We start from the raw sequence: 27,289 nt of genomic DNA on the forward strand, positions 1-27,289 counted from the left end.
TTCCAAAAATATCAGTTTTGAATCCCTAATCTCGGTTTTAAGTCCAAGATATCAGTGGTACTAGAACCTGCTAAAAGTTTTGTATATAGACCTTGGATTGGAGACTCCAACGAACTGTTGGGAACACACATTTTGGCACATGCCTCCTATTAGGCGAATAAATGCTGCTTCCTCCGGTTCCTAAGTGTGGCCTCCCTTCACGAGATCAGGTAGACTGTTTTGTTTTCATTTGGTGAAAATGACACTGATTCTGGTTGAAAGAGAATTAAAACAGCTATTTTTTGTAGGTCACAGGTCCCTAACACTGTAAACTCAGGTTGGAACAGGATAAACGGCTCGGTAGCTCCCGGCATGCAGCCAAGCACCTGCAAAGTACTAAGACTGCAAGTGGCTCAATAAATGCTTTTCGGAGAAACCAGGGAATAAAGAAGCAACGACCATGAGACATGACTGTGCTGAGGACCGGTCCAAACGCTGGCTTTACCGCCTGACCGAGAGCAGCGCGAGCCTTTCTGTACATCCGATCCGGAGGTCCCGAGGGGGCTCTTCCCGCCGCCTCAGCGAAGCCCCTCGGCGCTCCCCCCTCCAGGGTCTTCCCCGCCCGGCCCCCGGCTGCCCAGCCAAGACTGACCACCCGGCTCCCCGGCGCCGCCAGGACCGGGCTCCGCGCATGCTCCCTGGCTGCACCGGGGTCGCTCCCGAGCAGGGTGAGAATCCGCTCCTCCGCGTCTTGGAGGCGACCTGGAAGAGCCGTGACGAACGCACTAGGTCCCCAGAGGAGGAAGCCGCCGGGCAGAGGCGCAGAGTGCCCGGGAGGAGGCTACTGGCGAAGCCCGGAAGCCGTCCCGGATCCACCCTGCGGCTGCCGCGCGACCCCGGACTTGCGCAGTAGCGTCCGCGGCGGTGGTGGCGGCGGCGGCGGCGGCAGCACGGGCCGCGGCGGCGAGGTCCGCGGCGTCCCCCAGCTGGAAGGTCCGGCAGCCTCAGGCCGCCTGAGGCCTCCCGCGTCATGTCGGCCCAGGGCGACTGCGAGTTCCTGGTGCAGCGAGCCCGCGAGCTGGTGCAGCAGGACCTGTGGGCCGCCAAGGCTTGGCTGATCACGGCCCGCAGCCTCTACCCCGCAGACTTCAACATCCAGGTGAGGCCGGGCGGGGGCGCAGGTGGGGCGCTCCTCCCCGCTTCCCTGAGCCCCCAGCAAGCCCGGCCCAGGGGACCCTGGGCCCCGCTCCGGGTCGGGGCGACGGGAGCGTTACCCTCTTGGCGGTCGGGACAGCGCCTCGCGCCGCCTGGGAAGGCCGCCCGCCGGCTCGTGGGTCCGGACGGCAGCCGCGTGGGCGCGGGTAGTGGCGGGGGCAGGGGCGGGGTGGGGTGTTCTAGGTCCCCGTGGGAGGGAGCTGGGGTGCAGTGTAGTGAACACAGGCGCCAGCTCCGGGCTGCGGCTGTGTGAGGGGACCAATACCGCGCATCTGCGGGCCCCGCGGTTGATAAAGGCATCCGAGTGACGCGAACGGCATAGACCTGCACCGCGTTGCCGTCCGGGATAGTCAGAAGCCCCGCTGGCCGCCGGAGACGTGCCTGCGCTAATCCGGGGCTCCGGGGCCGCGCGGCGCGAGCCCTGAGGCTCCGTCAGCACGTGATGCCCGACCCTGGGACCTCCGGGGCGGTGGGGTGAGCCGGGCCGGCCGGGCGGAGGGCCTGACGCGGCCCCGGCCCGTGTTGCAGTATGAGATGTACACCATCGAGCGGAACGCGGAGCGGACGGCCACCGCCGGGAGGCTGCTCTACGACATGTGAGTGGGGACGCCGCCCCGCACCTCTCGGGAGCTTTCCGTTCTGTCTGTGGCAGAGGGAGTTGGGGGAAGGTCCTCAAGTTCATCTGCGTGTCCGGCACCTAAAGCTTAACTTGGTAGTGGTCTAGGCCTTCCGTTAACTGCAGGGAAGTCTTCTTAGGTTTTATTCTTGTTACAGCTCTTCCATTCAATCATTTATTTTACTTTGGGAATAACGTAATACAGGCTCCTCGCAGAAGTTGCGACGGTACTGAAGTATAAAGAATAATCAGTGGAAGTCCCTCCTAACCTCGGCCCGAATTCAGGAGCGTGTGTGTCTGTGTGCATGTACGGCCCAGGACGCATCAGTAGGTTCTGGGGGAGGAGTTGCAGCGGTGAGCGCCTACTGCACACCCACTGTGATGGGGCTCTTTCCAGGCCAGCATGTAGGGATCTACTTGGTTCTTTCTCCTGTCTGCATAGCGTTTCAGCCCTCTTTTGTCGGCGGACATTTAGGTAGTTTCCAGTTGTTTGAAATTATATTCAGAGTGTCAGAAAGCAGTTTGGTACTCACATTTGGGTGTTTTTCTGTAGAGTAGATTCTTAGAGTAGGTTTTCCTAGTCGAAGGGTATGCGCATTTTAAATTTCGATGCACTGTCAGATTACTCTCCAAAAAGTACTGTTCAGTTTACATCTCCACTGACCGTCTTTGAGTGCCTGTTTTCCCACACCTTCGCCAGCATTGGATATTATCCGTCTTTCCCTCAGCTGTCAATTTTTGCCGGTGCTGTAGGAGAAGGCAATATCTTGCTATTTTTTAAAGATTTGTGTTTGTTGTATTACTAATAAGACTGAGTATCTTTTCAAATATTTGGCTGTTTGTATTTTTTCTGTGATTTACCTTTGCCCATTTTTTTCTTTGGGGAGTTTTTTTTTTCTTGTTTGCCGTTTAGTAGTGTTTTGCATATTATGGACACTTGTCTTTTCACTTATTAAAAAAACTAAAGACTTTTGTGAGTACCCTCATTTTTGTTAGTTTTTATTTTTATATCTTTATTTCAGTTTGTTTTGGTACATCTATGTGTTCACTTGGAATATAGTAAAATGTGTTTTTCTCTGATGCTAGCGTTTTACTTTCTTTTTTGGATACTATTTAGAATCTGACATTTTAATTTAATGCATTCATTTTAAAAATAGGTTTGTGAATTTCCCAGATCAGCCCGTGGTGTGGAGAGAAATCAGCATTATTACATCAGCATTAAGAAACGATTCACAGGATAAACAAACCCAATTTTTAAGAAGTAAGAATAAAATGATAACTTACTGGTGTATAAATTACTACTTCTGTAAGTCAGAAAGAGAAATACAAATACCGTATGCTAACGCATGTATATGGAATCTAAAAAAAATGGTTCTGATGAACCTAGTGGCAGGACAGGAATAAAGACACAGGCGTAGAGAACAGACTTGAGGACACAGGGGGAAAGGGGAAGATGAACAAAGTGAGAGAGTAGCACTGACATATATGCACTACCAAATGTAAAATAGCTAGTGGGAAGCTGCTACACAGCACAGGGAGATCAGCTTTGTGACCACCTAGAGGGATGGGATAGGGAGGGTGGGAGGGAGAAGCAAGAGGGAGGGGATATGGGGATATATGTATACGTATAGCTGATTCACTTTGTTGTACAGCAGAAACTAGGACAACGTTGTAAAGCAGTTATACTCCAATAAAGATGTAAAAAATAAAATTATCAACATCGATAAATAGCTAAGGTATTAAAGCTATCATTAAGATATCAGAGATAAGATATAATAATGTGTTTTATGCTACATACTCTAGCAATATACATAATTTATAAAATTAGAAGCAAAAACGTAAAAGAAGATAATTCATCTAATTTTTATAAAATGTCTGCAAGAGATTAAAAGTAATTATATTTTGGAAGTTTTGCCTACTTGGGTAAAAATACTAGCAATTATTTCACCATAGTAAAAGTGACTCACAACTGTGAGCCCAATAAGATGCAGTTTTTTTGAGCTGTTAATTTTAAAAATAATAATTTTCTGAAAAACAGAAATATCTAGAAAGTGATCATTCTTTTTACTGTTATTAGAACATAATGATGGTGCTATCTCATATAATACAGTTGTAGATATACCAAAATGTTTCCAAGTAGAATTATATTATAATAAAAAACATATAATTCTTTTTAAAACCTCTGGAATACCAAGTTCTGTGTAGTAATTTCACAAAAAAGTCACATCTGTGGTATTGGTACCCATATGCATGTTTTGTTCTTGGCAACTGAAGCCTGTACAAATGATGTCACTTGATCCCTTGAGCATATGCTTAGAACCCTTTAAACTTTCTTAAAGGATGTGGATTTATCAGTTAGCCTGGGAAACTGAATATATTTTAACAAGTTCTACAGTAATCATAAAACATCTGTAGATTGGACAGATCTCCACAGAACAGGAGAGAAACTTTTAGTAATTTATGACCTTTCTCATTAACCTTCACTCTGTGTTGGTTGCTATAGCCAATCCAGTATTTCAGATTTTGGATAAAAAAGAAAGTAGATTGTTTAGGTCATTTCAACTTAAGTGAGTGTTTTTTATCTCAGTCAGCAGCAAACACTGCTGTGACCCTTCCCAGACATCATTCTTCTCTTCTAGATCCAATAAGGCCTCCAAAGGTTTTATCGTCATTCAGCAAATATCTTATGCCCAATAATATCTGACCCCAAAGCCTTCCAGGTTGTAGGTGAACTCCAACAATAGTGATTCTTCACTTAGTATATACCATTCTGTACATGATGATGCCTTATTTCCACTTTTGCTTCCGTATTTTCTTTCTGAAAGAAACTTTTAAAAGTGAAATATGTTATATACAGGTTTATTTGAAACTCTTCCTGGTCGGGTCCAGTGTGAAATGTTACTAAAGGTTACAGAACAATGCTTCAACACTTTGGAACGATCAGAAATGTTGCTTCTACTTTTGAGACGATTCCCTGAAACGGTGGTACAGCATGGGGTAAGATTTGATCCTTTCCTTTTTCATAAAAGAGTATAAAATTGATCAGTGGACCCACGAGTATGTTTCAGAGCTAGTGTGTGCTATTCTAACGCAGATTGCTCTAATTCTGAGGAGCACCGGGTAAGATTGAATTCAAATCAAGGAACTTTCGTCAGTAAAGCTAAAAGGGCGTCACTGTTACCAAACTCTATGAATATCCAGTAGGAGTTGTGTTAGCAGTGTGAGGAAACAATTACCAAGCCTTGACAGTGCAACTTATCTTCAATTTGTGAAGTTCACTAAAGTTTTAAAAAATAATCTGTTTCATTGTATTGAACAGTGTGTTTGAATTTAAAGGAGAGCCATAGTTTGTATTCTTAACGTTTTTCATATGCTTTTGCCATATGGTCACTGTTTTCCCTCTACTCTGCCCTTTCCTCATATCTCTAATTATTATTGAGTGCTACTGGCAGGCATTGGTCGGTGTTCAGTAGGTCCTCCTATACTCCTTAGATCCGTGGAGGTAGACAGCATCCTACTTTACATATATGTTAGTCACTTCCCGTAGCCAGTAATGGAGAAGTGGGATTCAAATCTTTAACTTTCTTAATTCAACCTCTTTGGCTTATTCTTTCTGGCTCCACTTTTCTGGCTGCTGGCCCCAGTTAACCTTCTCTGTACGTCCGTATATTAGTTTCAAGGACCGCCGTAACAAAATACCAGAAACTGGGTGCCTTAAAACAACAGAAGTTTATTCTTTCACAATTCTGGAAGCTCGAAGCCCAAAAGCAAGGTATGGGCAGGGCCGTGCTCCCCGTGAAGGCTCTGGGGAGGACTCCTGCTCACCTCATCCTGGCTTCTGGGGCACCAGCGATCCTTGTCATTCTTTGGCTTGCAGCTTCATCTCTGTTTCTGCCTCTGTTGTCACGTGGCCTTCTTTGTGGTCTGTGTCCCTGTGTCTTTACATGACCTTCTTATAAAGATACCAGTCATTGGATTTAGGACCCACCCTGATCCAGTATGACTTCTACGAAGACCTTTTTTTTTTGGCTGCGTTGGGTCTTCTTTGCTGCGCACAGGCTATCTCTAGTTGCGGCGAGCGGGGGCTACTCTTCATTGCGGTGCGCGGGCTTCTCACTGCGGTGGCTTCTCTTGCCGCGGAGCACAGGCTCTAGGCATGCAGGCTTCAGTAGTTGTAGCATGTGGGCTCTGTAGTTGTGGCTCACGGGCTCTAGAGCACAGGCTCGGTAGTTGTGATACACGGGCTTAGTTGCTCGGCGGCATGTGGGATCTTCCCGGCCCAGGGCTCGAACCCGTGTCCCCTGAATTGGCAGGCGGATTCTTAACCACTGCACCACCAGGGAAGTCCCACGAAGACCTTTTTTATAAGATAAAAAAATATATGAGGTCACATTCTGAGGTTCTGAGTGGACGTGAATTTTGGGGGGATGCTGTTCAACCTGGTGTCCTCCCTGACGATTACTCTTTTAACTTTCTGTCTCATGTAATTGTTTACATGGTTCCCCTCTCCCCCCACCCGATGCATCCCCAGGTGGTTGCAAGGAAGATGATGCAGGTGTTGGTGGATTTGGAGAAGCCAGCTTTCTACTAGGCTAGGGCATCAGTAATGGGAAGGTGGCCTTCTCAAACAGTTGTGTCCGACCTAGTCCAGGCTGTATGACTGACTACTCCCGGCAACTCTTGAAAATGTTGTTTTGTCTACATGATACATCTTGATGTAGAGAATAAAGTTAGTTTCTACATTTCTTAGAAAAATCTCTACATCTGTATTATCAAACTACTCCAGTGCTTCCATTAAGTTTCTTAGACATTTTAATTTTACTAGTTCAGGGGAGAATAACCAAGACAGAGTGGTCTGTGGTCAGGTGAATGTAGGGTTCCCTTCTGGGTGGTGTTGCTGATGCATTCTTTTGTTTTCTAGTCTTTAAAATGATAATATTTGTTTCTTGGGTAAGTTTGAATATACAAACTATGTGGTAAATCAAATATGGTGTTTATTCATGTAATTCTGACATCTGAAACTTAACACAGATGATTAATTGTATTTTGAAACAGGTTGGCCTTGGGGAGGCACTGTTGGAGGCTGAAACTATTGAAGAGCAAGAATCTCCTGTTAACTGCTTTAGAAAATTATTTGGTAAGAAAAATTACATTTTGTATTCATTCCTTATGCTAAGTAGAATATGCTGGGGGTAAGTGTCATTTCAGAAATAAGGTCATTTGTGGAAAGCAGAGGAACTCTTCGTATTATGGGATTTAAATCCGTGTTTATTTTTTCAGTTCAGAAAGCATTTTAAACAACTCCTAAATTTTTATTATGTAATAGTTGATACTTCTGAAAGAATATGTGTAACCATGTATTTGAGTATGAGGCATACTAATAAACACCTGAATTTCCACCCAAACATCACTCATAATGTGGAATCTGCCTGTGTGTTTCCTTCCTGACTCCATCCACTGGTGTCGCTCTGCACTGCATTTTTTAAATAAATGTGCCATAAGGGGTTTCTTTTTTGCCTATATATTTCAGGTACTACATTAAGTGAACTCTAAAATAAATTTTGTTTTTGCCAGAACCCTAGAGTAGACAAACAGCTTAATCGGTTTTTCCTCATTTTCCCTCTTCAACAGTGTGTGATGTCCTTCCTCTAATAATTAACAACCATGATGTTCGGTTGCCCGCCAATTTGTTGTATAAGTACTTGAACAAAGCAGCTGAATTTTATATCAATTACGTCACTAGGTCTACTCAAATAGAGAGTCAGCATCAAGGTAAGTGGGAATAACCTGCAGTTTATTTTATTGTATTTCTTACTTTGTAAAATTTCAAGCTCAGAAGTCCCTCAACATTCTGATTATTCTCCTCTGGATACATACCAGTTTGATAGTCTTGCTAAAAGATGGTTCCTAGAAAAAAACACTACAGTTAAGAGATGAGACTTTTCTGGAGCCAGTTTTACCCCTCGATTGAAGCAGTGAACCTGCTGAACTGTAAGGTTAGCTTCATACGTTAACCACAGCTCAAAGGTCCCTTCCTACTCTACCAGGGGCCAGTGGTGGGTCTTTGAATAAAACACACAACATGTTGAAGTTCTGTGTTCTTGCCTCTTGCATGGGGAGTTAGACGTTTTTTCTCTATAAAGTACTGCATAAATAGTAAGTAGTAATGGTAATTGTAAACTACTTTTTGTTCACATCTCAGGTACCCAGGAAACGTCTGATTTAATGTCACCGAGCAAACGTAGCTCTCAGAAGTACATAATAGAGGGGCTGACTGAAAAATCATCCCAGATCGTGGACCCTTGGGAGAGGTTGTTTAAGATTTTGAATGTTGTTGGAATGAGATGTGACTGGCAGATGGATAAAGGAAGACGGTACAAAACTGTTCATTTCTAAGATTGCATAACAAATCTTTTGATAGCATACTCTCTATAAAACAAAATACTTTTTTCTAAAAGCATATAATGTATAGGGACACCTCTGTCTGGGCAAATTCTGTAACACTCAGTATTTATGCAAAAGAGTGTGGTTTTTCACTTTATTAAAAGATTCCCAACGGGAGTATGAACTCTTAAGATGATATTGAGTTTGAAGAACTCCTTGGCGTTTAGAGGAAAGAGAAGCTACTTGGCATGTTTGTGTCATGAACTCTTGGCCTGTTGCTACTCTAATTCGGAAGAGGAATTTGCATCCGTGTGCAGACAATGAAGAATAGTTTTACATGCCTAGAGCCACATTTGGTAGTTGTAATGGTTCTATTGGGGCTTTTCTCTGGTAGACCTTTTGCTGACAAGCCCAGAGTAATTAAATAATTTTTATTGTCCTTCACCTTTCAGAAGCTATGGTGATATTTTGCATAGAATGAAGGATCTCTGCAGATACATGAACAACTTTGATAACGAAGCTCATGCAAAATATAAAAACCAAGTGGTTTATTCCACTATGTTGGTCTTCTTTAAGAATGCATTTCAGTATGTCAACAGCATACAGCCGTCTCTATTCCAAGGTTGGTTGAAGAATTTTAGAGTGTCTCAAAATACTGGCCTCATTGTGGGTGGTGAGGAAGATGAAAATGTTTACCTTAACATTGTTCTTGGATCCAAGTAATTGCGGGGTGATGCCAGAGCTTTCATTAGTTGTTGATTTTTATGTAAGAAAGTTTTCATTAAAAACTTATATATCAAAGGATGTAGTGGTACTGTGAAACTACAGATATTGAATGCCTCTTTTAAAAAAGCAGCAGATGTAGCTAAGTACTGAAGTAGATTTCACAATGACTTCTCAACAGACAAAGATTTTTAAAATAAGATGTATGCATATAAATTCTAGAGAATGTGAAAAACAGGAAAACTACAGGGTGAGATCACCCACAATACTTCCAGTATAATGCAGCTCTCATTTTTGTGTATTGACTATAGTGTTTCATATATTTAGATTTGTTTGGAATTTATAACAATAATGTATGTGTGTATGTGTGACTTGGTAGTTTTTCTTTTTTTGGTAATTTTATGCTTCGTGATCATTGTAAAAATTTGTCCACCACTGAGAAAGAACATTTATTAACAATTTGGTTTATATCTGTACAGTTTTTCATTTCTGTATATGTATACTTATTTGTTTACCTAGCTGGGATGACACTGAACGTATTTTCACACGATGTTTGAGTAAATTTCCACCTGATATTAAGTACTGTTTCCCTGCTGCATTTTTAAGTGTTGGTGTTTTCCCTCCATCCACAGGTCCTAATGCCCCTAGCCAAGTTCCACTGGTTCTTCTGGAGGACATATCAAATGTATACGGTGATGTAGAGATCGATCGCAATAAACACATACATAAAAAGAGGAAACTAGCTGAGGGAAGAGAAAAAACCATGGTAATTCTTTCAGATATAATTGTTAACAGATTATATGTTTATGGTTTGCTAGAAATGAATCTTTGTAAAACATGGCTCTGGAGCTAAATTGATAAAGCTTGGGTCTTTTAATTATAAAATATAATTACTATATAAAATCAGTGGTTCTCCACTAGAGGTGATTTTGCCCCCTGGGTTATTTGACAGTGTCCGAGGGCATTTCTGATGGTCATGGCTCAGTGGGGAGGGATTACTGTTAGTACCTAGTGAACGGAGGCCAGGGATGCTGTTAAACATGCTCCTGTGCACAAGGAGAGCCCCACAGCAAAGCGTTATCCAGCCCCAAAGGCCGCTAGTGCTGAGGCTGAGGAGCCCTGGTATAAGTCGTTTATACCTGTTTGACTTAGTGCCATCGATTAAATTTAAAAGGCAAAACCAAATAAACTACCTTGGACATATAGAGCGGGGTGCCGAGGGGCACTGGCCGCCGAACGGGGAGTTCTTAGCCATCGGGGTAGGAAGTCATAACCCCAGGGGAGATGTTGGAAAGGTCCCATGAAGGAGGTTGGCATTTGACGCCAGCCTCGTAGGGTTTTGTTGTTTGGAATTGGGAAGTAGATTTTGTTAAGAAGGGGCAGCTTGCACAAAGATGCAGGAAACCAGAGAGTGAACCATCAGTCTTCTGGTCTGGCCTGCTGGCAAGCCAGTGCCCAGCGCTGATTTTCGAACTCTTTTTAAGCAGAGGAATCCTTTCTTTCAAGGAGCACTTTTGTGGAGGCCCGTCATGTAATGTGACAGTGGGGATGCTCTCGGTCAGGTCTCAGCAAACTTTGTCCTGTAAAATGCTGGGTGGTGAATGTTTCAGGCTTTGCAGGCCATGCGTCTCCATTGCAGATACTCAGCTCTGCTCCTAAAGTGCAGAAATAGCCACAGACAGTGGGAGACAGCAGGATTTGTCCTGCAGGGCATAGCGTGCCAGCCCCTCTTCTGGTGGAAGTGTGAGGGCAGCCAGGAGTCTCACCCAACTTCTGTCCCCTCTTCTCTCCACCTTTCAGTTTCTTAACATGCTCTTCTTCAGCCCTTGGGTAACATTTAACGAGACCCTGGCTTGATGAGAGACAGGTCTGAAAATCAGTTTAATCTGATGTCTCCAAGGCTCTGGAGTATGAAATGGTTTGGAGTGGGAAGACGTGGCCCATTCTGAATGTGCTAGTTCTGAAAAACTGGTTTGTTTCCTTCCACAGAAAAATGCTCAACATGCACAATTTGCTTTGAAGCCCAACCCTGAACCCCAGGCTGAGATCTCCGTGCTAACCAGGCTTTCCCAGATGCCCTCTGTCTGCTCTTCCGTTCTTTCCTGACATTCCCAGGCGGGGTAGCTCTTGTCAGCTCTCCTTTCTGCTTTCTGAGGGTGTGTGGTTTCACAGTAAGACCACAGACACCTCTCCCACCCACGTAGGTGGTAGGTTGTGTGTCCCTAGTCTCAATGAAAAGCAGTGGCCTGTCATTCAGTGTATGTAGCGTAGCCGCGCCCTGAGTTTCTCTCCACCCCCTCCCTGTCCAGGCACCGCGGCCTCTGCCCCGGCTCACCCGAGTCATCATCCTGGCTCCCTGCTCGCACTCTTGCCTCCCACAATCTCTCCTCTCCCCAGCAGCCTTAGTGACCTTTTTACAATGTGAGTAAGACATGGCTTCTGCCTCTGACGGCTCCGCATCACTCTAAGAATAAAATCCAGACTCTTTCCTTTGGCTTCAGAGCATGCACTGAGCCGCCCTCGGTGCTGCAGACACACTGGCTGCCGCTGCTCCTGCCCGGGCCCCGGCGCAGCTCATAGCCATGCACTGGGGCGGAGTGCCTTTCTGTGCCTGGCTGGGTCCCATCGGGCAGTGCTCAGCCCAGAGCTGAGCTCTCTCCCGGAGGCTGCCTCCAAATGGCCGTCAGTTTTCTCTTTTTATTACTGTATCTTAATTCTGCATAGCCCTTATTGCAGTTTATTTTTCATTCTTTCTTGGTTGGTTGGTTTGCTGTCCGTGTCCCTTCACCAGAGTACAAGCTCCACGGGGCCAGTGGCAGTGTCTGGGCATCCATCTGAACGGTGCCTGCGCCCCAGCAGGCCTTCGGTGAGCTCTGGTGCGCGAGGGGATTCACACATGCCTTCCCGGGTGTGGGTCCGGGCAGTGGTACAGCTGTGTAGCCTCTGGCCCATCCGTTCCTCCTTCCATCCTTCACTCGTCGTGTGCCGTCTAGCAGGCTCTGCTCTCATGCTCTGACCCTCCAGGCAGTCTGGGGTCTCCGTCCCACTGCCTGCCCCACCCAGTGCAGGTCCAGCCAGGTCTGTTTGTCCCATTGTGGCAAGGGACATACCTGGTGGCCCATGAGCTCAGCTCACAGACCTGTCTTGTTTTACTCGTAGTGTTTTGTTTTGTTTTGTTTTTACTAACCTAGCACCTAAAACTTGGAAGCTTTCTCTCACTATCCAGATGTCTGACTTCCCTTTAATAATTGGTGTCTCTGATAATGCTGGCCCTTGTGGAGGCCCACCCCTGCAGTGGGGTGGACATTCTCCCCGCAGCTTAAGTGCCTGCCAGGCAGCTGGAGCCGGGGGCAGTCTTCCCTGTGGGCAGGGTGTTCCACCACGTACACTCGTGTACCTTCCCTGAGGTCAAGACTCCTGCTTCAGAGCATCCCTGCAGAGCCTCAGAGTGCATTACTGTATTTCGAAATCAATTTCTCGAAATTTTACAGACTGTTTGGAACTCCACACTATCCCCACCACATCTGAGGCCCTTCCAGAAACTCCTGATCTCATTTTGAGGCAGGAATATGTTCCATGAGTTGCCACGGCGATGAACACACCATTCCTATTACTGTATCTCACTAGATGGCCCACGTGTGGCCCACATGTGGCCCCGATGAGCTAAGATGCCTGACAGATGGGTTTTGGTTTTGAAAGGAATTGGGGTGTGTGTCATTACTAAGGGGATAAGAATATGAAGCTAACTAGGGTGGGACGGGGAGGTAGTGGGAGGGAGGTGCCAATTTTTTCTGAGTTTAGCTTGAGGATTGGAGCTTTTTATGTTTGTTTTAACTATAGTTGTTTTACAATGTTGTGTTAGTTTCAGGTGTACAACTTCAGATTCTTTTCTATTCTACGTTATTACAAGATATTAAATATAGTTCCCTGTGCTGTGCAGTAGGTCCTTGTTGGTTATCTATTTTATATATAGTAGTTTTTATCTATTAATCCCATACTCCTAGTTTATCTCCCCCCGCCCCCCCTTTCCCCTTGGTCACCGTAAGTTTGTTTTTTATATCTGTGAGTTTGTTTCTGTTTTGTAAATAAGTTTATTTGTGTCTTTTTTAGATTCTACATACAAGTCATATCATATAATATTTGTCTTTCTCTGACTTACTTCACTTAGTATAATAAGTCCATCCATTGGTCCTGCAAATGGCATTATTTCATTGTTTTTTGTGGCTGAGTAGTCCATTGTACATATATACCACATCTTCTTTATCCAGTCATCTGTTGATGGACACTTGGGTTGTTTCCATGTCTTGACCATTGTGAATAGTGCTGCTATGAAGATTGGGGTGCATGTATCTTTTCCAATTAGACTTTTTGTCTTTTCCACATATATACCCAGGAGTGGGATTGATGGATCATATGGTAGCTCTACTTTTAGTTTTTTAAGGAACCTCCATACTGTTCTCCATAGTGGCTGCACCAATTTACATTCCCACCAACAGCGCAGGAGGGTTCCCTTTGCTGCACACCCTCTCCAATGTTTATTATTTGTACACTTTTTAATGATGGCCATCTTGACCAGTGTGAGGTGATACCTCATTGTAGTTTTGATTTGCATTTCTCAAATAATTAGTGTTGTTGAGCATCTTTTCACGTGCCTGTTGCCATCTGTTTGTCCTCTTTGGAAAAATGTCTGTGTAGGTCTTCTGCCCATTTTTTGATTGGGTTGTTTGTTTCTTTGATATTGAGCTGCATGAGCTGTCTGTATATTTTGGAAATTAATCCCTTGTTGGTCGCATTGTTTGCAAATATTTTCTCCCAGTCCATTGGTTGTCTGTTCGTTTTGCTTATGATTTTCTCTTTTTTTTTAAACATCTTTACTGGAGTATAATTGCTTTACAATGGTGTGTTACTTGCTGCTGTATAACAAAGTGATTCAGCTGTACATATACATATATCCCCATATCCCCTTCCTCTTGCATCTCTCCCTCCCATCCTCCCTACCCCACCACTCTAGGTGGTCACAGAGTACGAGCTGATTTCCCTGCGCTATGCAGCAGCTTCCCACTAGCTATCTGTTTTACATTTGGTAGTGTATATATGTCCATGCCACTCTCTCATTTCGTCCCAGCTTATGCTTCCCCCTCCCCGTGTCCTCAAGTTTGTTCTCTACGTCTGCGTCTTTATTGCTGTCCTGCCTCTAGGTTCTTCAGAACCACTTTTTTTTTTTTTAGATTCCATATGTATGTGTTACCATATGGTATTTGTTTACTTCACTCTGTAGGACAGACTCTAGGTCCATCCACCTCACTACAAATAACTCAATTTCATTTCTTTTTATGGCTGAGTAATATTCCAGTGTATATATGTGCCACATCTTCTTTATCCATTCACCTGTCAGTGGACATTTAGGTTGCTTCCATGTCCTGGCTATTGTAAATAGCGCTGCAATGAACATTGTGGTACATGACTCTTCGAATTATGGTTTTCTCAGGATATATGCCCAGTAGTGGGATTGCTGGGTCATATGGTAGTTCTATTTTTAAATTTTTAAGGAACCTCCATACTGTTCTCCATAGTGGCTGTATCAATTTACATTCCCACCAACAGTGCAAGAGGGGTTCCCTTTTCTCCATACCTCCTCCAGCATTTATTGTTTGTAGATTTTTTGATGATGGCCATTCTGACTGGTGTGAGGTGATACCTCATTGTAGTTTTGATTTGCATTTCTCTAATGGTTAATGATGTTGAGCATCCTTTCATGTGTTTGTTGGCAGTCTGTATATCTTCTTTGGAGAAATGTCTATTTAGGTCTTCTGCCCATTTTTGGATTGGGTTGTTTGTTTTTTTGATATTGAGCTGCATGAGCTGCTTGTAAATTTTGGAGATTAATCCTTTGTCAGTTGCTTTGTTTACAAATATTTTCTCCCATTATGAGGGTTGTCTTTTGGTCTTGTTTATGGTTTCCTTTGCTGTGCAAAAGCTTTTAAGTTTCATTAGGTACCATTTGTTTATTTTTGTTTTTATTTCCATTTCTCTAGGAGGTGGGTCAAAAGGATCTTGCTGTGATTTATGTCGTAGAGTGTTCTGCCTATGTTTTCCTTGAAGAGTTTTATAGTGTCTGACCCTACATTTAGGTCATTAATCCATTTTGAGTTTGTTTTTGTTTACGGTGTTAGGGAGTGTTCTAATTTTATTCTTTTACATGTAGCTGTCCAGTTTTCCCAGCACCACTTATTGAAGAGCCTGTCTTTCTTCCATTGTATATTCTTGCCGCCTTTATCAAAGAGAAGGCGACCATATGTGTATGGGTTTACCTCTGGGCTTTCTGTCCTGTTCCATTGATCTATCTTTCTGTTTTTGTGCCAGTACCATACTGTCTTGATTACAGTAGCTTTGTAGTATAGTCTGAAGTCAGGGAGTCTGATTACTCCAGCTCCATTTTTCTTTCTCAAGATTGCTTTGGCTATTCGGGGTCTTTTGTGTTTCCATACAAGTTGTGAAATTTTTTGTTCTACTTCTGTGAAAAATGCCATTGGTAGTTTATAGGGATTGCATTGAATCTGTAGATCGCTTTGGGTAGTATAGTCATTTTCACAACATTGATTCTTCCAATCCAAGAACATGGTATATCTCTCCATCTGTTTGTATTGTCTTTAATTTCTTTCATCAGCGTCTTATAGTTTTCTGCATATAGGTCTTTTGTCTCCTTAGGTAGGTTTATTCCTAGATATTTTATTCTTTTTGTTGCAGTGGTAAATGGGAGTGTTTTCTTGATTTCACTTTCATATTTTTCATCATTAGTGTATAGGAATGCAAGAGATTTCTGTGCATTAATTTTGTATACTGCTATGCAAATCAAACAATGTGATACGCCATATTAAGAAACTGAAGGATAAAAACCATATGATAATCTTAATAGATGCAGAAAAAGCTTTTGACAAAATTCAACACCAATTTATGATAAAAACCTTCCAGAAAGTAGGCATAGAGGGAACCTACCTCAACATAATAAAGGCCACATACAACAAACCCACAGCCAACATCATTCTCAGCGGTGAAAAACTGAAACCATTTCCTCTAAGATCAGGCACAAGACAAGGTTGCCCACTCTCACCACTATTATTCAACATAGTTTTGGAAGTTTTAGCCACAGCAGTCAGAGAAGAAAAAGAAATAAAAGGAATCCAAATCGTAAAAGAAGAAGTAAAACTGTCACTGTTTGTAGATGACATGACGCTATACATAGAGAATCATGAAGATGCTACCAGAGGGCTTCCCTGGTGGCGCAATGGTTAAGAATATGCCTGCCAATGCAGGGGACACGGGTTCGAGCCCTGGTCTGGGAAGAACCCACATGCTGCGGAGCAGCTAAGCCCATGCACCACAACTACTGAGCCTGCACTCTAGAGCCCGCGAGCCACAACTGCTGAAGCCCGCACACCTAGAGCCTGTGCTCTGCAACAAGAGAAATCACCGCAGTGAGAAGCCTCCACACCACAATGAAGAGTAGCCCCCGCTCACCTCAACTAGAGAAAGCCCGTGTGCAGCAACGAAGACCCAATGCCGCCAATAACAAAAAAACAAGAAACAAAACAAAACAAAAAGAAAAGATGCTACCAGAATACTACTAGATCTAATCAATGAATTTGGTAAAGTAGCAGGATACAAAATTGATGCACAGAAATCTCTTGCATTCCTATGAGTTTCTTTGCTGAGCAAAAGCTTATAAGTTTAATTAGGTGCCATTTGTTTGTTTTTGTTTTTATTTCTTTTGCCTTGGGAGACTGATCTAAGAAAATACTACTATGATTAATGTCTGAGAATGTTTTGCCTATGTTCTCTTATAGGTGTTTTATGGTGTCATGTTTTATATATAAGTCTTTAGGCCATTTTGAGTTTATTTTTGTGTATGGTTTGAGGGAGTGTTGTAATTTCATTAATTTGCATGCGGCTGTCCAGCTTTCCCAGAACCACTTGCTGAAGAGACTGTCTTTCCTCCATTGTATATTCTTGCCTCCTCTGTTGAAGATTAATTGACCAGAGGTGTGTGGGTTTATTTCTGGTCTCTATTCTGTTCCATTGATCTGTATGTCTGTTTTTGTGCCAATACCATGCTATTTTGATTACTATAGCTTTGTAGTATTGTCTGAAGTCTGGGAGGGTTATGCCTCCAGCTTTGTTCTTTTTCCTGAGAATTACTTTGGCAATTCTAGTTCTTTTGTGGTTCCATGTAAATTTTAGGATTATTTGTTTTAGCTCTTTGAAAAATGTCATAGGTAATTTGATAAAGGATCACATTAAATCTGTAGATTGCTTTTGGTAGTATGGCCATTTTAACAATATTAATTATTCCATTTCAAGAGCATGAGATACCTTTCCATTTCTTTGAATCATCTTCAGTTTCCTTTATCAGTGTTTTAGAGTTCTCAGCATATAGGTCTTTCACCTCCTTGATTAGGTTTATTCCTAGGTTTATTTATTTTTTGACCTGATTTTAAATGGGATTATTTTTTTTTTTTTACTTTCTGATATTTCATTGTTAATGTGAAGAAATGTAACAGATTTTTGTATATCTATCTTGTATCCTGCTCCCTCGCTGAATTCATTTATTAGTTCTAATAGTTTTTGTGTGGAGTCTTTAGGATTTTTCTATATAGAGTATCATTTCTTCCGCATACAATGACAGTTTTACCTCTTCCTTTCCAATTTGGATACATTTTATTTCTTTTTCTTGTCTAATTGCTGGGTTAGGACTTCCAATACTGTGTTGAATAGAAGTGGTAAGAGTGGGCATCCTTGTCTTGTTGCAGATTTTAGTGGGAAGGCTTTCAGCTTTTCACCATTGAGTATTATGTTGGCTGTGGGTTTGTCGTAAGTGGTTTTATTATGTTGAGATATGTTCATTCCCACTTTGGTGAGAACTTTCATCATGAATGGATGTTGAGTTTTGTTTTGTTTTTTTTTTTCTTATTTATTTTTTGGCTGCATTGGGTCTTCATTGCTGCACAAGGGCTTTCTCTAATTGCAGTGAGCAGGGGCTACTCTTCATGGCGGTGCACAGGCTTCTCATTGCGGTGGCTTCTCTTGTTGTGGAGCATGGGCTCTAGGCGTGTGGGCCTCAGTAGTTGCAACATGCAGGCTCAGTAGTTGCGGCACGTGGACCCTAGAGTGCACGGGCTTCAGTAGTCGCAGCGCATGGGCTCAGTATTTGTGGCACACAGGCTCTAGGGTGCGCAGGCTTCAGTAGTTGTGGCGCACAGGCTTAGTTGCTCCATGTGGGATCTTCCCGGACCAGGGATCGAATCTGTGTCCTGTGCATTGGCAGGCGGATTCTTAACCACTGCGCCATCTGGGAAGTCCAGATGTTGAGATTTATCAAATGCTTTTTCTGCATCTGTTGAGATAATCATATGGTTTTTGTGTTTTCTTTTGTTAATATGGTGTATCACATTGATTGATTAGTGTTATGTTGAACCATCCTTGTGACCCTGGAATGAATCTGACTTGATCATGGGTGTATGATCATTTTTGTGTATTGTTGGATTCAGTTTGCTAATATTTTGTTGAGGACTTTTGCATCTATATTTATCAAAGATATTGACCTGTAATTTTCTTTTTTTGTAGTGTCTTTGTCTGGTTTGGTATCAGGGTGATGGTGGCTTCATAGAATGACTTTGGGAGTGTTCCCTCCTCTTCAGTCTTTTGGAAGAGTTTGAGAAGGATTGGTATGAGTTCTTCTTTGTGTGTTTGGTAGAATTCCCCAGTGAAGCCATCTCATCCTGGACTTCTGTTTACGGGGAGTTTTCTTAATTACAGATTCTGTTTTAGTGATTGGTCTGTTCAGGGTATCTGTTTCTTCTTGATTAAGTTTTGACAGGCTGTATGTTTCTAGAAACTTGTCCATTTCTTCTAGGTTGTCCATTTCATTGGCATATAACTGTTCATAGTACTCTCTTATGATTTTTTTTGTTTCTCCAGTATTGGTTGTTATTTCTCCTCTTTCATTTCTTATTTTATTTAGTTCCTCTCTTTTCTTCTTGGTGAACCTGGCTAGAGGTTTGTTGGTTTTGTTTATGAGGATTGGAGCTTTTAGGTGAAATATTTTTACATATTTTTAAAAAATTTTATTGAATCTAAAAAATTCAGTTGATTTACAGTGTTATATTAATTTCTTCTGTACAGAAAATTGATTCAGTTATACATACATATTCTTTTTCATATTCTTTTCCATTATGGTTTATTACAGGCTATTGAATATAGTCCCCTGTGCTATACAGTAGAATCTTGTTTTTTATCCATTCTGTATATAATAGTTTGCATCTGTTAATCACAAACTCCCAGTTCTTCCCTCCCCTATTCCCACCCTTGGCAACCACAAGTCTCTTCTCTATGTCTGTGAGTCTGTTTCTGTTTCATAGATGTGTTTATTTGTACATATTTTTAGACAGTCTTAGTGGGGTAAAAATCTGCAGGGAAAATTTAATTTGGGTCAATTAATTAATAAAAATGACGTAGGTGGAATAAAAGGTTCAAGAAATTTTCAGGAAAATAAAGTGAAATGGAGCTTTTTTGACTTTACTTGTTTTTGGCAAAAAGTCTGACCATACTCAGTGGCATTTACAATAGTTGCCTTTCTCTGAGGCCCTCTCTTTTCTTTGGTTTTATTTGAGATGAAGAGCAAGAAATGTAGGAAAGTTTATTATAAAGTAAAATGGGTAAGTGCAGACAAATGTAATTCCTGGCCAGACACCTTGCATTGGGTGGCCATTGGAGAAGTTATATGCAGTGAACAAAAGATAAGTAACAGTTTCTCTTAATTATTTCTCAGAGGACTCGGGCTTTAATTTTATGGCACTACAGAACAAACTGTTTCTTGGAAGCAAATTAAATGTCACCTATTGGAAAAAAGTAAACTGTAAAACAGGTGCTACTTAATTAAGCTGTATCCCTAAATGTAAAAATGTAAGTTTTGGCTTTTATAACATTGGTATATTTTTAAAGTTATTGGAAGTTTTAACTCTATAGCTTTACTCTGAAACCAACATAAGCTTAGAATTTTTTTTTTTTTTTTTTTTTTTTTGCGGTACGCGGGCCTCTCACTGTTGTGGCCTCTCCCGTTGCGGAGCACAGGCTCCGGACGCGCAGGCTCAGCGGCCATGGCTCACGGGCCCAGCCGCTCCGTGGCATGTGGGATCTTCCCAGACCGGGGCACGAACCCGTGTCGCCTGCATCGGCAGGTGGACTCTTAACCACTGCGCCACCAGGGAAGCCCAAGCTTAGAATTTATCATCAGAAAACCTTAATTTTAAAAGTAACTATCAAACTTGTGAAAGGATGAAAATTTTATGTTACTTTTTAAAGCTAAATTGTTAAATTCAAAAGAATTGTATTATACTCATGATAGTATCCTTTGATATGAAATTCATATAATAATCAGAATTGGCAACAATAAATGTAATAATGTTTAAGTAGTGACTATCTTTATAACTTTAATCATGTTCTTCACATTCTCTAAGCAGAGTTCAGACGATGAAGACTGTTCAGCAAAAGGAAGGAATCGTCACATTGTTGTCAATAAGGCAGAACTTGCTAACTCCATCGAGGTGTTGGAAAGCTTTAAGCTGGCCAGAGAGAGCTGGGAGCTGCTCTATTCCCTGGAATTCCTTGACAAGGGTAAGGCATGCTCATCCTGTTGTGATATTTCATTTTTTATGGGAAATCATCATGCCGAAAAGGTTCATTATTCTACTCGAAATGTCGTCACTAACGGCTGATTAAATTGATTACAGTAGTTCACACATTTCATAGGATTCTTTTTTGAGCAGGAAATCTAATCAGTTATAAATATTCAAATAACCATTTACCTCTTAGCTCGTGCACTGGGGGTGTATTATAATCAGGGTTGGGGTGGACTTGGGGGGGGGGTTTGATCTTTCTGTTAAAATTTATATTGCTGGCCATTTTCTTGCTGGGTTTGTCTGGTGCTTTTAGTCGCTCTGCCCACTGCTTTGTGCCCCCTCCAGCCACATGTGACTAAGGCTGCAGAAGGTGGTGCTGTGATGCCTGACTTGACTCCGTTGCTTGAAAGCCCAAATTCCAAACACTGCAGAAAGCCCGCTTTGAGCATAGACAGAAATGAGAGGGAGTTTCCTCTGTATAATATTTACACTACTGAGTATTTCAACACTACTCAGAAATCACTAGCACTCTGCTAACCAGCATATTTTCCTGTACTTTGGGATCAAGGCCGTTACTTTCCTCCTGGCCAGTGGACATTTGTCCCTGGCTTGCTCCTGTCACGTGCCTATACAGGCCCCTTGTTTGATGTGTCATGTCATAGTTTCTAAGTAAACATTGCATCGTCCAGTTCCTCCTTGTCACATCTAGAATGGTGACTTTTGGAGGGGATGTTTTTCTTTAGGCATAAATCGACTTAAAAAAATGAGTGAAACTCTTAATGTCATATATTTATTACTTTAACTGGGTGAAAGCAAAGCAGTTTAGAAGATAAAGTAATGTGTGAAAAGCATTTTGAGCAGCTGCTAGCGCATGATGTGTGCTTAGGAAGTGTTGGTGCCTAATAAGGTTATTGCTTGTGTATTACTGGTAAGTATTCTGCCCTAACTTTACTATCGAACTGAAAGTTCAGACCATTGTTTTAGAAATCAAAGTCTAAAGTTACATCCATTTTTTGGTAATTTGTTTCTCTCTGACTATTGTTCTGTTGGTGGGTATGTCAGTTTTATTCTCTGCTTCTGTGTTACGTATTTCTGGTAAATTAACTTTTGAATTCTTGCTCAGAATTTACAAGAATTTGTTTGGCGTGGAAGACGGATACTTGGCTTTGGTTGAGAATCTTCCTCAACGATGTGATCATCTATCAGGTAATGTGTGTTTAAGTACCTGTGTCTTGACCACGGTTGCTGTGAGCATCTTCAGCGTGAAGATGTGTGCGTTTCCTCCTGCTCTGAAGGCAGATGTTCCTTCTTCACTGATGAGGGGATTGTGGTCCACTTTCAGCTGAGAACAGCTCCGGACGGCAGGCCCACATCTGGGTTACTTTTGGGGGGTCCAATCACACCCCTCTGTAAAAGTAAGAGTTTTATTTCTCAGTGAAAGACAAACACTGCTCACCTCTCCTCTCTGCTCTGGGGGAGCCCTGCTGCCTTGCTCTGCTGTCCTCGAGCTACTTATGTCCAGAAGCGAGAGAGGATTCAGTAACGAGAGGGAGAGCTTCCAACCCCCGTTGTTGAAATGGGCAGGTTGCAGCTTCCAGCCTTCATGAGGAGAAATGGTATTAGTAGTAAAATATTCATAAAGAAGTGGTATATCCAAAATGTACGCTACCAAAGAGCTTGTGTCATTTTATTTAGTCTCAAGAATTAAGACTAGAAAGAAAAATCTTTGTATTTATGAAGTCCCCCTACAGATCCTCCACGTAGCTTTAGCTAAGTTGGTTTGATTCTGTAGCTGTGTCCATTCCCTCCTCAAATGATTAAGTACAGGTGCCTGATTTGTGGCTGCTTGCTAGGGGCGTAATTAGCTCTGGAGATTCTTTAATGGCACTGTGTTTCCCTCCTTGCTGTGACTTTCTAAGGGTCAATATAAAAAGGCCATAGCCAGCCTGCACCACTTGGCCGCTCTCCAGGGACCGCTTCCTCAGCCACAGATCTCGGGACAGGGGACCTTGGAGCATCAGAGGGCGCTCATCCAGCTGGCGACCTGCCACTTTGCCTTGGGGGAGTACAGAGTGAGTACTGGGTGCCTGGTATGGGGACGTGCAGGCGCACTCGGTAACCTTGGGGCTTTCTTTTTTTTCCCCAGAGTGGCTTTTTAATTCAGTGCATGTTTACTTGAAGCTTGCTCTTTCTGCCTAGATTTTATTATCTCATCTGCTGGTGAAAAGGTTAGTGATGCTGTTTAATTTCCTCCTTTCTATAGCTTCCCTCAAGTTAGGCTTCCATACTTTTCACATTTCCCGCTCATTATTCCATTTGTTTGAGGATGATTTTTACTTTCTTGCCTGGAATCCCTTTAGAGTGGAGTCAGTCCTCTTGTACTTGGACAGAAGAGGCCTTCACCCAGTGGGAGATGGAGATTCACAATAGCATATCTGAACTCAGGTTCTCTTTTTACGTGGTGGTGACACCTCTTAGGGGTGTTGCAGGAGCAGCTGTATGAACAGACCTGCCTTCTCCATGCTGTGAGCCCCTCCTTGCATGGTGGTCGCACAGCTTCGGTCCGCAGTAAACACCTGCATGCGGTGAGCGTGACCAGCGCGGCTTTATACGCACAGTTACTGGATAGATTCAGGTCATACCTTAACACACCAACTCGGATTTCTTCTTGTCTCTCTATAGAGATTAAGTTGATTACTTTGTGATTAAAAACGCTAAATTAAATTTTTTCACTTGAACTTTGAAATATGATTTACAATTTGCCGTGATGAATTTTAGAAAGAAAAAGTTAATAAGTATGTGAAGTATGTGCATTTAAAATTGAAATGCTTTTCTATCACTTACGTTGTCAGGTGCCTAATTCTAAGTTTCAATTGATTCCTTTTGCGAACTTAAGAGAGCACATAGTTACGCACACAGATACACACGTGTCGTGTAGAATTAGACAGCCGTGCACGGTACGAGGGAACGTACGATAAACTGGTAGATTTGATTAAGCTACGCAGACTCATTCTCTCTGAGGGCTCCTGTTACCACCTCCGTGCGGGTCGCTCTTAGGCTTTCATCTTTGGTTTCTACCTTACCCGATTCCTGAGTCTCTGACTGCCTGTCTTTGGCTGGGACTCAGCATGTCCAGATGTGCATTTCCTTAGTTCTCTGGACCTTAGACACCACCTGTCAAGTCACAGAGACTCTTACTCAAGCTGGTCCTTTTGTCTCTTCCAGGATGGGGCACCAGTGCTTTTGGCATAGTGCCTTTTATTTCCACTGCCACCACCCTAACCCACGGCTTTTAACTGAGTTTGTTGCCTGTAACCATTTTTCCAACCCTATAAGTTATGGTCAGCTCTCTACAACATTGCTGTCATCATTCCATTTCATCGAGGTGTTGACTTCCTGGGTGCTCCAGGGTGGGATCCCTGTGTTCAAGGACATCTAATTTGAGTTGGAGAGAGAAGTGCAGGTGTTTATGTAAGACAGTTAAAAATCCAGTACTAGCAGTTTGCCTCAGACCTGTGCACAGCAGTCATACAGCAGTCATTCAGGGAAGGGTGGTTTCGCCCAGGCCCACACCCTTGGGGAAAGAAGGTGGGTATTGAAGGAAGGATGGCGGCATATGATTCTGAGTTAACTCCCGGTCTCACTACTCACTAGCGCTGTGACCTGTCTAACTCCAGGGTTCAAGTTCTTAACTCCCCAGCTACCGATCTCTCAAAGCTGGAGCTTCATGACCCTGTGGCCATGGGTGATTCTGGATGTGCCAGGATACCGACCCCTCAGCCCCAGGCAGTTAGCTGTGGCTTGGGCAGCTAAGCCCCAGATCATTTGCTGCCAGCTCTGAGCAGCCTTACAAATACTATTTTCTGGAAGTGCCAAGACATGAAAAAGGTTGGGAAGATTCCACTTCGTCATCTGTAAAATGGGGGTAGTAGGGGGTTGTGCCTGACACACAGGAAATGCTCCCTCAGCCGATTCTGACTGTTACTACTGGAATTTGATGGGTGGACAGAAGGTGATGCCCTGCTCTCTGTGGCTTGAGACCACCTGCTCCATGGGCACCTGGGGCCGCCTCTCATCCAGCAGCACGTCATTGGTCCAGTTTCATGTCTGTTTCCTAAACCACGCCCTCCTTCCCCTCAAGGGAATTGCCAAAACCAGTAGAAAGCCTTCCCCACGTCGTCTTTCTCTCCTCCTTTGAAAACCCGTTTTTCTCTTTTCCATATTTCAGATCCTGCCCCCCTTTAAGGCTTAGATCACCTCCCTGCCTGAAATTTTTCCTGCTAGTTTAGTCTGTGGGTGTTTCTACTTAGTTTTAAATTATGCTCTAAACATAACATTTTAGTCCGCCACCATGTGTCCCATTTTGTTAATTTTTCTATTCAGTGAGTTAGTAAATGTCCTTAAGATAGGGACATACTTCTTTTGGATTCCACTGTGCTGTGAAACACTTTGGTAGTTTAGTTAATACTTGATTAATTTTTAGGTTTTGTTCTTTTGTTTTTAACAGTGAAGAATGAGTTAGTGCTCCCTGAATGGTCTAGTACATGGATTTGACCTCAGCTATTTTTCTACACGGTGTCAAGCAGACAGTACTGGTCACATGGCGTCCTGGGGCCGTGCTCCCAAGCTCTGTGCACAGGTGGCCCCACTTGTGCTGCATAGGTTTTAGTTACGTAGATTTGGTTTCAGTCAGAAACTTTCAGTTAGTTCCTTCTGGTCTTGTCTTCTCTAGATGACGTGTGAGAAAGTCCTTGATTTGATGTGCTACATGGTCCTCCCCATCCAGGATGGAGGCAAGTCACAGGAAGAACCCTCAAAAATAAAGCCCAAGTTTAGAAAAGGTACAGTGACAAATTTTATTTTTATTTTATAGAAATAGCTTTAGGACCTAAGGCTGGGAATTTTTTGTAATTCCTGACAACGTAATACCATGTGATCTGCAGAGCTTGACAAATTGTATAAGAAGCGAAGTGCTCGCCAAGCTTTTCGTGGCTCTGATTTCATAAGCAGCCATACATCTGTCCTTCTTCCGAAGTTCTCATCAGTTCCTGAGTTTGTTGGCTCTTTGAAGAATATCAGTGAGCTCCTTTTCCTGTCTTTACCAATTCTAGGAAATCTTGTAATACTTAGTTGAGAAGGATCTCTTAGCTTGTCTCTCAGGCTGTTTTGAGCTTTACCTCAAGTTGCTCATTGTTGAAAAACTACGTAAATTGAGCTGTGATGCTTCCTAGGAAAGGAAGAGAGCCCCACTGTCATGATCTAACTTCCATCTTAGAAGTTGGAAAAAGATAATCTGTCAAACCCAAGCCAAGTAGAAAATGGGGACTAATAAAGACAAGAGCAGAAACTAATGAAATAGAAAAAAAATAGAGGAAATTAATAAAGCAAAAAGTCGGTTTTCTGAAAAAAAATAATGAAATTGATGAACCCCTAACAAGATGGACCAGGAAGGTAGTAAATACAAATAACCAATATCAGGAATGGAAGAGGGAATGTCACTCCAGATCGTGCTGAAACCAGAAGGACAGTAAGAGAATAGGTTGTGAATAACTTTATGCCAGTAAATTTAACAATTTAGGTGAAATGGAAAGAATTCCTTGAAAAACACAACTTACCAAAACAGACACAAAATGAAATAGAAAATCTGAATGTTTTATATCTATCAAAGAAATTAAATTTTGTTGTCAAAAACTTTCCCACAAAGAAAACTCCAGGCCCGTTTGGCTTCACTGTGAATCTTGTCAAGCATTTAGTAAGAAATAACTCCAATCCTGTACACACTTTTGGAGAAAACAGAGAAAGAGGGAACACTTACCAATTCAGTTTTTAAGACAAACATAACCCTGATAGCAAAACCAAACAAGAGAAGAACATTAAAGGCCAGTGTCTATCATGATCTTAGATGCCAAAATTCTTAAGAAAATATAAGCAAATACAGCAATATATAAGAAAGATAATACATAATGGCCAAGTATACCGGAAATGCAAAGGTGGTTTAACACAGGAAAACCAGTCACTGCAGTTCACCACATTAGCAGATTAAAGGAGAAAAATCATAAGATTATCTTAATAGATGCAGACAGAATTCAATTATGTCTGCATTTATCATTCATGATTTTTTTAAAATCTTAGTAAACTAGAGATAGGAGGAAACTTCCTCAGCATCATTCTTAACTATGAAATATTGAATGCTTTCCCCAAGACCAGCAGCAGTACAGGGGTGTCTGCTGTCAGCACCTCAATTCAACATCCTGGAGATTCTAGCAAACACAATAAGCAAGAAAAAGAAAGGTTGAAAAAGAACCGTTTTTATTCACAGCTACATATTTGGCTACGTAGAAAAGTCAAGGTATCTCCAAATAGAATAACATCAAACCCCATAAAATACTTAGGGATAAATTTAATGAAAGATATGCAAAATTATGTTTGTAGGTTAGAAGACTCAATATTGTTAGGATACCAGTTCTCCCCAAATGTCTTTATAGATTCAGTGCAATCCCAGTCAAAATCCCAGCAGACTTTTTTTTTAACAGAAGTTGACAAACTGATTCTAAAATTTATATGGAAATACTACAACAGTTTTGAAAAAGACCAACAAAATGACAAGTGACCCTACCTGATAGCAGGGTTTAATATAAAGCTACAGTTATCCAGACAGTATTGGCACAAGATTGGAGAATCCAGAAATGGACCCACA

General features: G+C 42.4%; 1 protein-coding gene across 8 annotated transcripts in view; it reads left to right on the top strand.

The window, feature by feature from the left end:
- The first annotated feature begins 728 nt into the window (after positions 1-728).
- Positions 729-27,289, top strand: part of INTS10 (integrator complex subunit 10) — a 36,960-nt gene continuing 10,399 nt past the window's right edge. For 2 of the 8 annotated variants that reach the window (XR_010939483.1, XR_010939484.1), the window contains exons 1-13: positions 729-1,138; positions 1,723-1,790; positions 2,968-3,071; positions 4,668-4,807; positions 6,866-6,947; positions 7,442-7,582; positions 8,013-8,184; positions 8,647-8,816; positions 9,550-9,683; positions 20,431-20,587; positions 21,716-21,798; positions 22,512-22,664; positions 25,325-25,433. Coding sequence is in view for 6 of the 8 variants with exons in the window: in XM_067721499.1 (XP_067577600.1) it covers positions 1,010-1,138; positions 1,723-1,790; positions 2,968-3,071; positions 4,668-4,807; positions 6,866-6,947; positions 7,442-7,582; positions 8,013-8,184; positions 8,647-8,816; positions 9,550-9,683; positions 20,431-20,587; positions 21,716-21,798; positions 22,512-22,664; positions 25,325-25,433 (1,642 nt within the window). In the remaining 2 variants the exon portion in view is untranslated. The remainder of the gene's footprint in view (positions 1,139-1,722; positions 1,791-2,967; positions 3,072-4,667; positions 4,808-6,865; positions 6,948-7,441; positions 7,583-8,012; positions 8,185-8,646; positions 8,817-9,549; positions 9,684-20,430; positions 20,588-21,715; positions 21,799-22,511; positions 22,665-25,324; positions 25,434-27,289) is intronic. The other 6 variants (XM_067721499.1, XM_067721502.1, XM_067721501.1 and 3 more) reach the window with 6 other exon arrangements.

Source organism: Pseudorca crassidens, chromosome 21 (assembly GCF_039906515.1).
Source record: "Pseudorca crassidens isolate mPseCra1 chromosome 21, mPseCra1.hap1, whole genome shotgun sequence".
Taxonomy (NCBI): domain Eukaryota; kingdom Metazoa; phylum Chordata; class Mammalia; order Artiodactyla; family Delphinidae; genus Pseudorca; species Pseudorca crassidens.